This window comes from Dryobates pubescens, chromosome 30 (assembly GCF_014839835.1).
Source record: "Dryobates pubescens isolate bDryPub1 chromosome 30, bDryPub1.pri, whole genome shotgun sequence".
Taxonomy (NCBI): domain Eukaryota; kingdom Metazoa; phylum Chordata; class Aves; order Piciformes; family Picidae; genus Dryobates; species Dryobates pubescens.
In genome coordinates this window covers 8,285,360-8,299,757 of record NC_071641.1, presented here as the reverse complement: position 1 = coordinate 8,299,757, position 14,398 = coordinate 8,285,360, and the positions used below count along the sequence as shown (strand labels likewise).

Sequence of the window (14,398 nt, the reverse complement as noted above, 5' to 3'; positions counted from 1 at the left end):
TACTGTGATTCTGTGTCTAGTTTTGGGCTCCTCAAGTCAAGAGAGACAGGGATCTGCTGGAGAGAGCCCAACAGAGAGCCAGGAGGATGATCAGGGGACTTGAGCATCTCCCCTGTGGAGAGAGACTGAGAGCCCTGGGGCTGTTGAGTCTGGAGAAGAGAAGGCTGAGAGGGGATCTGATCAATGTCTATCAATAGCTGAGGGGTGGGGGGCAAGTGGAGGGGGCCAAGCTCTTTTGGGTGGTGCACTGTGATAAGCCAAGGAGCAGTGCATGCAAACTTAAACATAGAAGATTTCAGCTCAACGTGAGGAGAAACTTCTTTCCAGTGAGGTTGACAGAGCCCTGGAGCAGGCTGCCCAGGGAGGTTGTGGAATCTCCTTCCCTGGAGACTTTCCAAACCCACCTGGATGCATTCCTGTGTGTATTACCCTAGGTGATCCTGCTCTGGCAGGGGGGTTGGGCTGGATGACCTCTGGAGGTCCCTTCCAACCTCTAACATTGTGTGATTCTGTGACCCAGTGCAGGGCTCACCAGCTGGGTCTCCTGCAGTGGGATGTTGCCCACTGCCTCTTATTTACTACCAAGCCCCAACCTCCCAGCTCACCAGTTGGGTCTCCCTGGGATGTGCCTACTGCCTGTTATTTACCACCATGCCCAAACCTCCCAGCTCACCACTTGGCTCTCCCTGGGATGTTGCCCACTGCCTGTTATTTACCACCAAGCCCCAACCTCCCAGCTCACCACTTGGCTCTCCCTGGGATGTTGCCCACTGCCTGTTATTTACCACCAAGCCCAAACCTCCCAGCTCACCACTTGGCTCTCCCTGGGGTGTTGCCCACTGCCTGTTATTTACCCCCAAGCCCAAACCTCCCAGCTCACCACTTGGCTCTCCCTGGGATGTGCCCACTGCCTGTTATTTACCACCAAGCCCAAACCTCCCAGCTCACCACTTGGCTCTCCCTGGGATGTTGCCCACTGCCTGTTATTTACCCCCAAGCCCAACCTCCCAGCTCACCACTTGGCTCTCCCTGGGATGTTGCCCACTGCCTGTTATTTACCCCCAAGCCCAAACCTCCCAGCTCACCACTTGGCTCTCCCTGGGATGTTGCCCACTGCCTGTTATTTACCACCAAGCCCAAACCTCCCAGCCAGCTCTCTTTCTACAGCGGTTTTGCTCCATTGTTTAGATGATGGGCCGCAGCTTCTGAGGAATAAAGACGTCAGCCTCCCGCTGAGGAATAGCTCCAGCGGCTTTGACCCAAAAAAATACATGGCAAGAGGATTTCAAAGGCATACTTCTTATGTTCTTTAAGGCAGACGGTCTGAAATTCCTCTGAGTCGTTGAGTGTGTCCTGCCTGGGCGTGGACACTGGGAATGAGTCCTCTTTTCATGGAGGACTGTTGATAGGGGATATCTGCATCCCACAGCTGCTTCTGCTCTGCTAGAAGTTGGGGCTTGTTTTATTGTTTGTTTGCTTGCTTTAATTCAAGCTGGGGGGGGTGGGAAATGCATTAAGCAGAGCACTTCTTACATGCCTGCATCATTAGAGTGTCAGGTAATGATAGGACTGGGGGGGGATGGAGCAAAACTAGAAGTGGGGAGATTGAGATTGGATGTGAGGGAGAAGTTGTTCCCCAGGAGGGTGGTGAGAGCCTGGCACAGGTTGCCCAGGGAGGTGGTGGAAGCCTCCTGCCTGGAGGTGTTTGCAGCCAGGCTGGAGGTGGCTGTGAGCAACCTGCTGGAGTGTGAGGTGTGTGTGTTCCTGCTTGGAACTGGATGATCATTGAGGTCCCTTTGAATCCTGACAATTCTATGATCCTTTCACCTGTGTGCTGTCAGGTATAAGGGCTTCAGCAATGAGATTTCTCTACTGACCTGTGCACTTCAGGCAGTCTTGTGGATTTCCCTTTCTCCAACCATGTTGTTTTGCTTCAGGCTCCTGCAACAATCCCCCTACGAGGAGAGGCAGAGTGCTGGAGCTCCTCTGCTATGAGGACAGGCTGGGAGTGTTGGGTCTAAGTCTGGAGAAGAGAAAGCTCCAAGGAGACCTTCTTGTGGCCTTCCAGTGTGTGAAGGGGGCTACAAGAAAGCTGGGAAGGGACTCTTGAGGGTGTCAGGGAGTGATAGGACTGGGGGGAATGGAGCAAAACTAGAAGTGGGGAGATTGAGATTGGATGCTAGGAAGAAGTTGTTCCCCATGAGGGTGGTGAGAGCCTGGCACAGGTTGCCCAGGGAGGTGGTGGAAGCCTCCTGCCTGGAGGTTTTTGCAGCCAGGCTGGAGGTGGCTGTGAGCAACCTGCTGCAGTGTGAGGTGTCCCTGGGCATGGCAGGGGGTTGGAACTGGCTGAGCCTTGAGGTCCCTTCCATCCCTGACAATTCTGTGATTCCTGTTGCCTGGGTCCCCTTCTGCTCCCCTCCTTAGTTCACCCACAGTGTCCTTTGCTCATGAACCCACCTCCCTGCTTTGCAGGTGTTGGCTACCCTCACACTGTGGTCCTGCCCTGGGGTTCCTCCCAGCCCCTCAGATCCTTTGGTGTAGATACCCATGGCTGTTCCCCAGGGAGAGGCAGATCTTTGTCCAGAGCTGATACCCTCCCTGCTTGGCTTTCACTCTCCTGGTCAGCAAAGCTGTAAAATAAGGATAAAAACACAATAATCACCAAGTCAGAGCTCAGGCAGTGTCTGCAGGGGCCCGAGCCAACTGCACCAAAGCTGGTGACCTCCAGGTCCCTCCAGGCAGCTTCTCCTTTGGAAGGACAAGGAGATGAACTCTCTTCAAAGCCTGCTTTTGGGGCTATTGTATGAAATACAATGCTGGGCAAATCAAGCTCTCCTCTTTCACAGCCAGCCGCGCAGCCCCATAATCACGGGTGACCAGAGAGGATTTGCATGTTAAAAGGAGTGGCTGGGGGCACTTAAAAGGAGAGGAAACACATTCATCAAGTCCAGCTTTATCCTTATGAATATTATTATTCCTGGGGACAATATACCCCAGGCTTCTTCCCTGCAACTCCAGGTCTGCGCTTTCTCTGCCTCTCCCCTCTTGTCCCTATTCATGGTTAATTGGTGATGCTCTTCACCTTGACACTGATACCTTGGTGGCTCTGAGGAAGGTGTCCTAGGTGAACCTGCTTTGGCACAGGGGTTGGACTGGATGATTTCCAGAGGTCCCTTCCAACTACCAGCATTCAATGATTCTGTGTGGTCCTGGGATTTGAGATGGCAGTCGTTGGATTATGTGGACCTCAGCAGTTGAAGCAGTGCCCAGGCAGCAGCAAGAGAAGGGCTTCAGGATGCTCTGGAGCTTCTGCCAGCTCATGATGGCTTGAGGGAGGCAGGTAGCCCAAAGAAGGATGAAGAGATGCTCTAGTCCATGATGGCTTGAGGGAGGCAGGTAGCCCAAAGAGGGTTGGAGAGATGCTCTAGTCCATGATGGCTTGAAGGAGGCAGGTAGCCCAAAGAGTGTTGGAAAGATGTTCTAGTCCATGATGGCTTGAAGGAGGCAGGTAGCCCAAAGATGGATGAAGAGATGCTCTAGTCCATGATGGCTTGAAGGAGGCAGGTAGCCCAAAGAAGGATGAAGAGATGCTCTAGTCCATGATGGCTTGAAGGAGGCAGGTAGCCCAAAGAGGATTGGAGAGATGCTCTAGTCCTGTCTGAGAAGGTGTCTTGGGAGTGCTCAGAAAGCAAACACTCACCACAATCCCCCCTGTGAAGGACTTCTCTACCTCAGCACCCCTTCCAAGTCCCAGGTCCTGAGCAGTCTAAGTGCCCAAGCCAGGATGCACATGCTGAGTACATGGCCCCAAGCCAGGGGCTGGCAGGACAGATCTGAGCTGAGCATGCCAGAAAACCGAGCAGTTGCAAGGCAAAGGGTGGCAAACTGCTGGGACAAATGGGCTGGGGAGGGCATGGTGTCTCCATCACTAGAAGGTTTTCAGGATGGGAATGAATTAGGTGTAGCTTGGGGACAGATTTGTCTCCTGAGGTTCCTTCCTGCTCTATCTTTTCTGCTTTTATGATTGCTGATGCCAAAAAAAGACTTGACAGTGCTTTAAAAACTTATCCTCAGGCCGTGCCCTGAGAGGCTTTCTTTAGCAGCTTGATTTAAGGGGGGGAAGAAAAGAAAGCAAATGAAAATGTCTAGGTGGGAAGCACAACCTCTCACACCTCAGCAGAAGTGCCACTGAAGTAAAGAAAGTGGAGTTCTGCTGGAGCCTGAGGCGAGCTTGGATGTCAGAGCACCCCTGTGATGCCACGTGGCTGGATGCAAGGGCAGGGAGGTGTGAGGGAGGTGTGAAGATGAGTGCCCAGGGCTTGGATTCATCAGTGTGAGTTGTGGGATGTGCCTCGAGTGCCCTGCTCCACCTGATCAGGCTCACAGCAAGTCCTGCTCTCTGCTTTGGAGGCAAATTTCTGCTGCCTTGCACCTCGCTGGGGGAAGTTTAGTTGCTTGTGCTCTTTTCTGTTTCTTATGCTTTGTAGCAGAGGAGCTGGGCTGGGACAGCCTTGCTGGAGCTCTGGCTGTGGTTTACTTCAGGCTTTGTGAACCCCAGAAAGCAGCCAAGGATTTTCAGGGGAAGCTCTTGTCTGGTGCCATCACCCAAGCTGGTTATATCCTATCTCCAAGTGTGGGCTTCTGGTTTCTCATGCTTTCTAGCAGAGGGGCTGGGCTGGGACAGCCTTGCTGGAGCTCTGGCTTCAGGCTCTATGAACCCCAAACTGGTTAAATCCTATCTCCTAGTTTCTCATACTTTCTAGCAGAGGTGCTGGGCTGGGACAGCCTTGCTGGAGCTGTGGCTTCAGGCTCTGTGAACCCCAAACTGGTTAAATCCTATCTCCTAGTTTCTCATACTTTCTAGCAGAGGGGCTGGGCTGGGACAGCCTTGCTGGAGCTGTGGCTTCAGGCTCTGTGAACCCCAGAAAACAGGCAAGGGTTTTCAGGGGAAGCTCCACTTGGCAGCAGCGGAGCTTCTAAACTCTGAACTTCTAAACTCTGACTCTCCTCAAGAGTCCTTCCTACCTTCTGAGCACTTCATGATGCCTCTCTCCCAGCCGAAGACGAGCAATTTACTGCCAATGAGGTTAACAATGAGCCGCAAACGCTCAGGAAGAGGTTTGCAGAAGTAATCCTTATTATCCCCACTGCCCAGAACCAGCCACTGTCACGTCTTGCTTCTGACCTTTGCTGTCTCCCTTTCAAGTTGTAGCTCTCTATCAACCCCTTGAACGTGTGACAAGCCACAGGGGCTTGCCTGAGCGGTAGTGGATCTTTGCGTACCTGCAGCCCGGGCTCCCCAGCCAAGCTCTTTCCGCTTGCGCCTTTCTGCTTCTGCCTTGAGAGAGAGAGAGAGAGGGGAGAATATGCATTTAAGATTTGCATAGGAACATGCAGCTGCTCCACCAAAAATGGATAATTGTTCTCCCTGCTGTGAAGTTAAACAATAAGAAGTGCCAAACTGCATTTGCCATTGCTGATTTTTGTGCACTCAGCTGCGCATTTTTGTGCATGCAGATGAGTTCCCAGCCTGATGACGGCTTCAAAGTCAACGTCTGCCTTCGTGTGGGGCTGGGGCTCTAAGTTGCTGTGGCAACCAGAAAACTTGGGAGTTGTGAGGAAAGTTCTGTGTTGCATTGAGTGCGTTTTCATCAGTCTGTTTGTCTGTCTTCCTGAGGCTCTCTTACATCTCTCTTACGTCTCAAGCTGTGCCAGGGGAGGTTTAGACTCGAAGTGAGGAGAAAGTTCTTCACCGAGCGAGTCGTTTGTCATTGGGATGTGCTGCCCAGGGAGGTGGTGGAGTCGCCGTCCCTGGAGGTGTTCAAGGGGAGATTGGATGTGGCACTTGGTGCCATGGTCTAGTCGTGAGGTCTGTCGAGACAGGTTGGACTTGATGATCCTTGGGGTCTTTTCCAACCTTAGTTATACTGTGAGACTGTGATACATGTGAACGCTCAGCCCCAGCGCGGCGACCTCTGAGGGCGTTTTCGTTTCAGGGCCCCCCTAGCTCAAGCAGGGTCGCCCACAGATGCCTGCCCCAGGATCACAATGTCCAGGTGGGCTTGGAATCTCTCTGGGGGTGGTTAGCATGGAGAAGAGGAGGCTCAGGGGAAACCTTCTTGCTCTCTACAACTCCCTGAAGGGAGGTTGTAGCCAGGTAGGGGTCGGTCTCTTCTTCCAGACAATGAGCACCAGAACAAGAGGACACAGTCCCAAGCTGCACCAGGGGAGGTTTAGGCTGGAGGTGAGGAAGAAATTCTTCCCAGCAAGAGAGATTTGCCATGGGAATGTGCTGCCCAGGGAGGTGGTGGAGTCACCATCCCTGGAAGTGTTTAAAAAGAGACTGGACGAGGCACTCAGTGGCAGAATCCCCTCTGTCCATCTGCTGGCCAGGCTGCTTTTGGTGCAGCCCAGGCTGCCATTGGCCTTCTGGGCTGCAAATGTCCAGCTTCTCCTCCACCAGACCTCCCAAGTCCTTTTCTGCAGGGCTGCTTTCTATTCACCTCCTCTCCCAGCCTGTATTGATAGTGAAGGTTATTCCAACCCAAGTGCAGGACCCTGCATTTGGTCATGCTGAACCTCGTGATGTTCACCTCTCCAGCCTGTGCAGGTCCTTCTGGATGACATCCTGCCTCTCCAGCTTGTCCACAGCACCACTCAGATTGGTGTTATCTGCAAACTTCAGCTTCTCCTCCACCAGAACTCTCAAGAGCTTTTCCACAGGGCTGCTTTCCATCACCTCAGAACAAGAGGACACAGTCTCAAGCTGTGCCAGGGGAGGTTCAGGCTGCATGTTAAGAAGAAGTTCTTCCCAGAAAGAGAGCTTGGCCATTGGAATGTGCTGCCCAGGGAGGTGGTGGAGTCACCATCCCTGGAGGTGTTCAAGAGGGGATTGGACGTGGCACTTGGTGCCATGGTTTAGTAGTAATCGGGTCTGTGGTGACAGGTTGGACTTGATGATCTTTGAGGTCTCTTCCAACCTTATTGATTCTATGATTCTATGTTCCTTTGTGGCCTGCCCTAGGTGATCCTGCTTTGGCAGGGGGCTTGGACTCAAAGACCTTCAGAGGTCCCTTTTAACCCCTACCATACTATGATTCTGTGGACACAATACTCCAGTTGTGGACTCCCAGATCCTTCTCTGCAGAGCTGCTTTCCAGCAGGTCAACCCCTCACCTCTCCTGGTGCAGGGGGTTGTTCCTCCCCAGGTGCAGGACTCTACTACACTTCCCTTTGTTGAATATCATCATGTTCCCCTTTGCCCAGCTCTGCAGCAGCTCAATGCCTTGTGGCTGAAACAGAGAGGGAAAGAGTGTTGAAAATGCAGAGTGCCTTTGAGCAGAAAACAAATGGTACCAAAGAGAGTCATTTCCCTGCAAAGCTGAGATGTCTGGGAAAAGAAAGGTTAGTGCCAGAGTGCCATCTTGACCACAGCTGTATAATTGCTATTAGAAGTGTGCAACAGCTATTCAGCAGCCCAGAAGAAAAGGGCTTGGGAGTGCTGGTGGATGAGAAGCTCAGTATGAGCCAGCAGTGTGCACATGCAGCCCAGAAAGCCAGCCAGAGCCTGGGCTGCAGCAAGAGAAGCATAGCCAGCAGGCTGAGAGAGGTGATTCTCCCCCTCTGCTCTGCTCTGGTGAGACCCCACCTGGAGTACTGCATCCAGTTCTTGAGCCTCTGTTACATGAAGGATCTGGGGGTGCTGGAATGTGTCCAGAGAAGGGCCATGAGGATGAGCAGAGGGCTGGAGCTGCTTTCCTATGGAGAGAGTGAGAGAGTTGGGGCTGTTCAGTCTGGAGAAGAGAAGGCTCTGAGGAGACCTTCTTGTGGCCTTCCAGTATCTGAAGGGGGCTACAAGAAAGCTGGGGAGGGACTTTTGAGGGTGTCAGGGAGTGATAGGACTGGGGGGAATGGAACAAAACTAGAAGTGGGGAGATTGAGATTGGCTGTGAGGAAGAAGTTGTTCCCCAGGAGGGTGGTGAGAGCCTGGCACAGGTTGCCCAGGGAGGTGGTGGAAACCTCCTGCCTGGAGGTGTTTGCAGCCAGGCTGGAGGTGGCTGTGAGCAACCTGCTGGAGTGTGAGGTGTCCCTGGGCATGGCAGGGGGTTGGCACTGGCTGAGCCTTGAGGTCTGTTCCATACCTAACCATTCTCTGATTCTATTGCAGCAGCCATACTGTCATAATCCAGCACCTGAAAATACAGGGCTGAGAGGGTACTTTCTTTGGGGGGGTGTCTCTTGGTATCCCTTCTGGTGAGCCAAGGCAATGGCCACGATGGGGCAAGCAGCCTGCTGCGTAACGTTGCTGAGCTGTGTTTTGGTTTCTTTGCAGAACACCCCTGTGGGCACTCCCATCTTCATAGTGAACGCCACAGACCCAGACCAGGGGGCAGGGGGCAGTGTGCTCTACTCCTTCCAGCCCCCTTCCGACTTCTTCGCCATCGACAGCGGCCGCGGCATCGTGTCGGTGATTCGGGAGCTGGACTATGAGGTGACCCAGGCCTACCAGCTCCAGGTCAACGCCACGGTGAGTCCTACCCCACTGACTCAGAGCATGCTTGCTATTTCAGCTAGTTCCAACCCCTCCCCTGCCATGGGCAGGGATACCTCCCACTAGCTCAGGTTGCTCAAGGCCTCATCCAGCCTGCCCATGAACACCTCCAGGGAGAGGGCAGCCACAGCCTCCCTGGGCAACCTGTGTCAGTGTCTCAGCACTCCCACTGGAAAGAATTGCTTCCTCATCTCCACTCTAAATCTGCCCTCCTCAAGCTTCAATCCATTCCCTCTTGTCCTATCACTACAAGGCCTTGGAAAAAAGCCCTTCCCTAGCTTTCATATATGCCCCTGCAGGTGCTGGAAGGCTGCTCTAAGGTCTTCCTAGAGCCTGCTCTTTTCCAGGTAGGATAGGATAGGATAGGATAGGATAGGATAGGATAGGATAGGATAGGATAGGATAGGATAGGATGGGACAGGATGGAATAGAATAGAATAGAATAGAATAGAATAGAATAGAATAGACCAGGTTGTAAAAGACTTTCAAGTCCAACCTATCACCCAACACCATCTAATCAACTAAACCGTGGCACCAAGCACCCCAGCCAGGCTCCTCCTAAACACCTTCAGGGATGGTGACTTCACCACCTCCCTGGGCAGCACATTCCCATGGCCAATCTCTCTTTCTATGAAGAACTTCTTCCTCACCTCCAGCCTAAACCTCCCCTGGCACAGCTTGAGACTGTGTCCTCTTGTTCTGCTGCTGTTTGCCTGGGAGAAGAGACCAACCCCCACCTGGCTACAACCTCCCTTCAGGTAGTCCCAGCTGGCACTGCCTGACCCCATAGGGGAGGTTTTCCAGCCCTCTGATCATCTTTGTAGCCTTCCTCCAGACCTATTCCAGCAACTCCATGTCCCTCTTATGCTGGGGACACCAGAACTGGATGCAGTTCTCCAGGTGTGGTCTCATCAGAGCAGAACAGAGCAGAGGGGCAGAATCCCCTCCCTGTGCTGCTGCTCTCACTGCTTTGGATGCAGCTCAGCACACAGCTGCCTCCTGGGCTGCCAGTGTGAACCCTGCTGGCTCATGATGAGTTTTTTCATCAGCTGATACCCCCAAGTCCTTCTTCTCCAAACTGCTCCCAAGCCAATCCTCACCCAGCCTCTATTTGCGTTTTGGATTGCCCTGACCCAGGTGTAGGACCTTGCCCTGGCCTCCTTCCAGGGAGGAGGAGTTTTCTGTGGGGGGGACACTGAGACACTTGAAGGTGTCCAGAGAAGGGCAACGAGGCTGGGGAGGGGTCTGGAGCACAGCCCTGTGAGGAGAGGCTGAGGGAGCTGGGGTTGCTTAGCCTGGAGAAGAGGAGGCTCAGGGGAGACCTTCTTGCTCTCTCCAACTCCCTGAAGGGAGGTTGTGGCCAGGTGGGGGTTGGTCTCTTCTTCCAGGCAAGCAGCACCAGAACAAGAGGACACAGTCTCAAGCTGTGCCAGGGGAGGTTTAGGCTGGAGGTGAGGAGAAAGTTCTTCCCAGAGAGAGTTGTTAGCCATTGGGATGTGCTGCCCAGGGAGGTGGTGGAGTCCCCATCCCTGGAGGTGTTGAAGAGGGTATTGGATGTGGCACTTGTTGCCATGGTTTAGTAGTCGTGAGGTCTGTGGTGAGAGGTTGGACTTGATGATCTTTGAGGTCTCTTCCAACCTTGGTGATTCTGGGATTCTGTGACTGCAATGGGGAAGGAGCTGCTGCTTGCTTATTTTGTGTGAGGCTGCTGTTGGTCTCTTCTCCCTAATATCAAGTGATAGAAGGAGAGGAAACAGCCTCAAGTTGCACCAGGGAAGGTTTAGACTGGATATTTGCAACAACTCCTTTACTGAAAGGGTTGATCAGACATTGGAACAGAGTGCCCAGGAAAGTGGTAGAGTCACCATGCCCAGAGGTGGTCAGGAAAGGTGTAGATGTGGCACTTTGGGTCGTGTTTAGTGGCCACCATGCTCTTAGGTCGATGGTGAGACCTTAGAGGTCTTTTCCAATCCAAAGGACTCTATGATTGCCCTCCTCTGGCATCCTCTTGGGCATATCCAGAAGTCTCTACTAAGAAGGTTATCACAGCACCCTGGTGCCTGGGTGGTTTCAAATGGCTGCTGTGCAGCTGGTGGAGCAGAGCTGCACCCCTCCAACAGCATCTTACTCAAGCCAGGGAGGGAGTTCTGCATGAAGGGGAGCAGCTCCCCTTGGTGAAGAAATCCAGTATGGGGCATGCAGACCATTAAAGTCTCCTCTCTCATCCCTTGGGCATCACAGTTTGTAATGGATAGATTCACCTCAATTAAACCTCCTGAGTTCAGACAGTAAGGGTTAAAATTTGGGTGGACAGACAAAGGAGAAACCAAGGTCCTAATGACAGGCAGTGCCACCACAATGGGAGGAGACCCCTGGGAGATGTATGCCCAGGTGACCACCATGGTAAATTCATGCCCCACCTGAATGGGAGGCTTCTCTCCTGGTGCCAAACCTAGCAAGACCTCCATAAGGAATGTGTGAATGAGGAGCACCAGCAGGCTCTCTGGCTCCTTCCCTTTCTCAGATGCAACAGAGGAAGGTGAGATTCAGCTCTATAATACATCTGGCCAGCTCTGCATTCAGGAGTGGAGGTGAGGGGGGAGGGGGGAACCCTTCCAGACCCCTCCAGGCAGCTGGCTAGAGCTCTTGAAGCATGTAATTTGATCAAGATCATTGTCTCACAAATGTCACGAGGAGGTGGAGGGCTCCATGGCCACAGAGGCTGGGCATCTGCAGACTGCAGGGCCACAGGCAGTCAGCTCAACCTTTCAGCCCAATCCTCACATGTAGGATTTTCCCCAGAAGCTTCTTTTTTTCCTGAAACATACCCCATTTTAGTTCAGATACTCCAGTGGTAAGAGGCCCTGCCTGTTGTTTGGCTGCTAACCAGCCTGCCACCAGCAAGCTTCCCCAGCCTCTGGCACTGGGCTGCCTAGTGGGTTACAAAACATGGGACCAAGCCCCAAGCCCTGGGGGAAATGATGGCATCATAGAATTGTCAGGGCTGGAAGGGACCTCAAGGCTCAGCCAGTTCCAACCCTCTGCCATGCCCAGGGACACCTCACACTCCAGCAGGTTGCTCACAGGCTGCAAACACCTCCAGGCAGGAGGCTTCCACCACCTCCCTGGGCAACCTGTGCCAGGCTCTCACCACCCTCATGGGGAACAACTTCTCCCTCACATCCAATCTCAATCTTCCCATTCCTAGTTTTGCTCCATCCCCCCCAGTCCTATCACTCCCTGACACCCTCAAAAATCCCTCCCCAGCTTTCTTGTAGCCCCCTTCAGATACTGGAAGGCCACAATTAGGTCTCCTCAGAGCCTTCTCTTCTCCAGACTGAACAGCCCCAACTCTCTCAGTCTGTCTCCATAGCAGAACAGCTCCAGCCCTCTGCTCATCCTGTTGGCCCTTCTCTGGATACATTCCAGCACCTCCTGATCCTTCCTGTACTAGGGGCTCCAGAACCTTTCCCATAACCATTCCTGCCATTGCATCCCAGGAATGTAGTCAGCAAGGGCAGAAAGGGGCTGGAAAGGGCTGAGGAGATACTAGGTGAGGAAATGTGCATTGTACTTGTACAGTGCTCTCTGTAATGCTTCTACCAACATTTGAAGAGGTGAAGGGGAGGGGAAAAAACCCATTATCTGAAGAAACAAAAGGCTTCAACCTGCTAACACTACCAGAGAGTCAGGAGTAAGCATCCATCCAGGCTGTAAATGCTGAGGCCTGCAGGTTAAGAGGATAATGCACAAGCTGTGTTGTTGAATGCAGTTTAAATTAACATTAATCTTCTGGCAATCAGTCCTTGCTGCTGTTCAGAGTCCTCCTGCAGGAGCCTGTGGTAACCTCTAATGCTTGCCTTTCACCAGTGCTTGATTGGGGTGGGGGGGAGGGAGGAGAGATTTATTTCCTGCCCTTCCTGTGTTATCTGCTTTGCTCCTGTCCTTCTAGCAAAGGGATGTAGGCATTGGGGTCACACCCATGGGAAGAGGCTCCAGCAGATATATCACTGTCAGCAGGGCACTGCTGGGACAAGCTGGTTGTATTGCCGTGGTGCTGGCTGCTGGAGAAGGGGCTTGCTCTGGGAACATGGCTGCAGCTCCGTTCTGATGGGTTGTGATGGGGTGTAAGGGAATAAACCCCACATCCTTTGTCCCCAGCTGGTGCATTAACTTAACCTTCCTTCTGGACCTTGTCTCGGTCCAGAGAGGGAGGGAGACTCAGTTCTTGTGAATGTTCCCGTGCTGTGAAATTAGAGGCACAAACGAGGCCAAAATATCAACAGCCAGGCTATTGATTACATAAATGAAATGGAAATAAGAAGGGGAGAGGGAGAAGATAGAGAGGGAGAGAGAGAAGAGAGAGAGAAGAGGAAAGGAATTATATTACCACACCCCTCACCACCACCACCCCCAAGACAGTTTGAGTCTGTGGAGGAAAGGTGCTGCAGGAGATGCTGGGTTTGTAGAGAAAGGGTGCTGAAGCTTTGGCTGGAGAAGAGATGTGATCCCTCTGGGCAGCCTGGGTCTGTGGAGAAAGGGTGCTGAGGCTTTGGCTGGAGAAGAGATGAGGTCCACTGGGCAGTCTGGGTCAGCTCCATGAGTTGCAGTAGATGGGACTTAGGGCACGGAGAGAGGGTTCAGTCTGCTTCCTTCCTCCTCAGCGGCATGCTCCTTCTTCTGCGTTTTTTCTTCTTCCCACTAAGCCAGTAGTGGTCAAGTCTTTTATACAGTTTTTAGTCCTTAGGTATGTGTCCAAGCATTGTCCCTCAGGAATTCAGGAGCCAGGAAATCCTCCTTAGGGAAATATCCAGGTATCGTTCCCCAGGAAATCTTTCTGTGCATTCCTGTGTGCTTAGGCAGGGGTCTAGATGGAGGGGGGGAGGACCTCCACCTTCCCCTTCTCCATCTAACCTGCCCACACACCCATCTTGCCATCCTCCCTTCCTGGGGGTATCTGAAGCTGGAAATGGGACCTGGGGGTGCTGGTTGATGGTAGGCTGAACATGAGCCTGCAGTGTGCCCAGGCAGCCAGGAGGGCTAATGGCATCCTGGCCTGCATCAGGATCAGTGTGGCCAGCAGGAGCAGGGAGGTCATTGTGCCCCTGTACACTGCACTGCTTAGGCCACACCTTGAGTCCTGTGTCCAGTTCTGGGCCCCTCAGTTTAGGAAAGATGTTGAGCTGCTGGAAGGTGTCCAGAGAAGGGCAACAAGGTTGGTGAGGGGCTTGGAGCACAGCCCTGTGAGGAGAGATTGAGGGAGCTGGGGTTGCTTAGCCTGGAGAAGAGGAGGCTCAGGGGAGACCTCATTGCCCTCTACAACTACCTGAAGGGGGGTTGTAGTGAGGCAGAGGTTGGTCTCTTCTCCCAGGCAACCAGCACCAGAACAAGAGGACACAGTCTCAGGCTGTGCCAGGGGAGGTTTAGGCTGGAGGTTAGGAGGAAGTTTTACACAGAGAGAGTGATTGCCCACTGGAATGGGCTGCCTGGGGAGGTGGTGGCATCACCATCATTGGAAGTGTTCAGGAGGAGACTTGATGGGGTGCTTGGTGCCATGGGTTAGTTGATTAGGTGGTGTTGGATGATAGGTTGGACACGATGAGCTTGGAGGTCTCTTCCAACCTGGTTTGGTTTATTCTATGCTATTCTATGCTATTCTATTCTATTCTATTCTATTCTATTCTATCTTGTCCTGAAGGCTTGATGGCTGGGTCCTTGGGCCATTGTTGTAGGCCAGCTGCAGTCAGTGTTATCACGATGCAATCACAAGGTGATTTGCATCCAGGATTGGTCTTTGCACCTCCTTTCCAGTGGCTCTGCCCAACAACAGATTGTCTGGGCAACCAG

The 14,398-nt window shown here is 52.9% G+C and overlaps 1 protein-coding gene across 1 annotated transcript in view; it reads left to right on the top strand.

Moving 5' to 3' along the window:
* The window catches only part of CDH23 (cadherin related 23), a 334,982-nt gene that overhangs the window by 142,349 nt on the left and 178,235 nt on the right, over nucleotides 1-14,398 (top strand). The window contains exon 7 of the mRNA XM_054174778.1: nucleotides 8,333-8,527. Within this exon, the coding sequence (XP_054030753.1) occupies nucleotides 8,333-8,527 (195 nt within the window). The remainder of the gene's footprint in view (nucleotides 1-8,332; nucleotides 8,528-14,398) is intronic.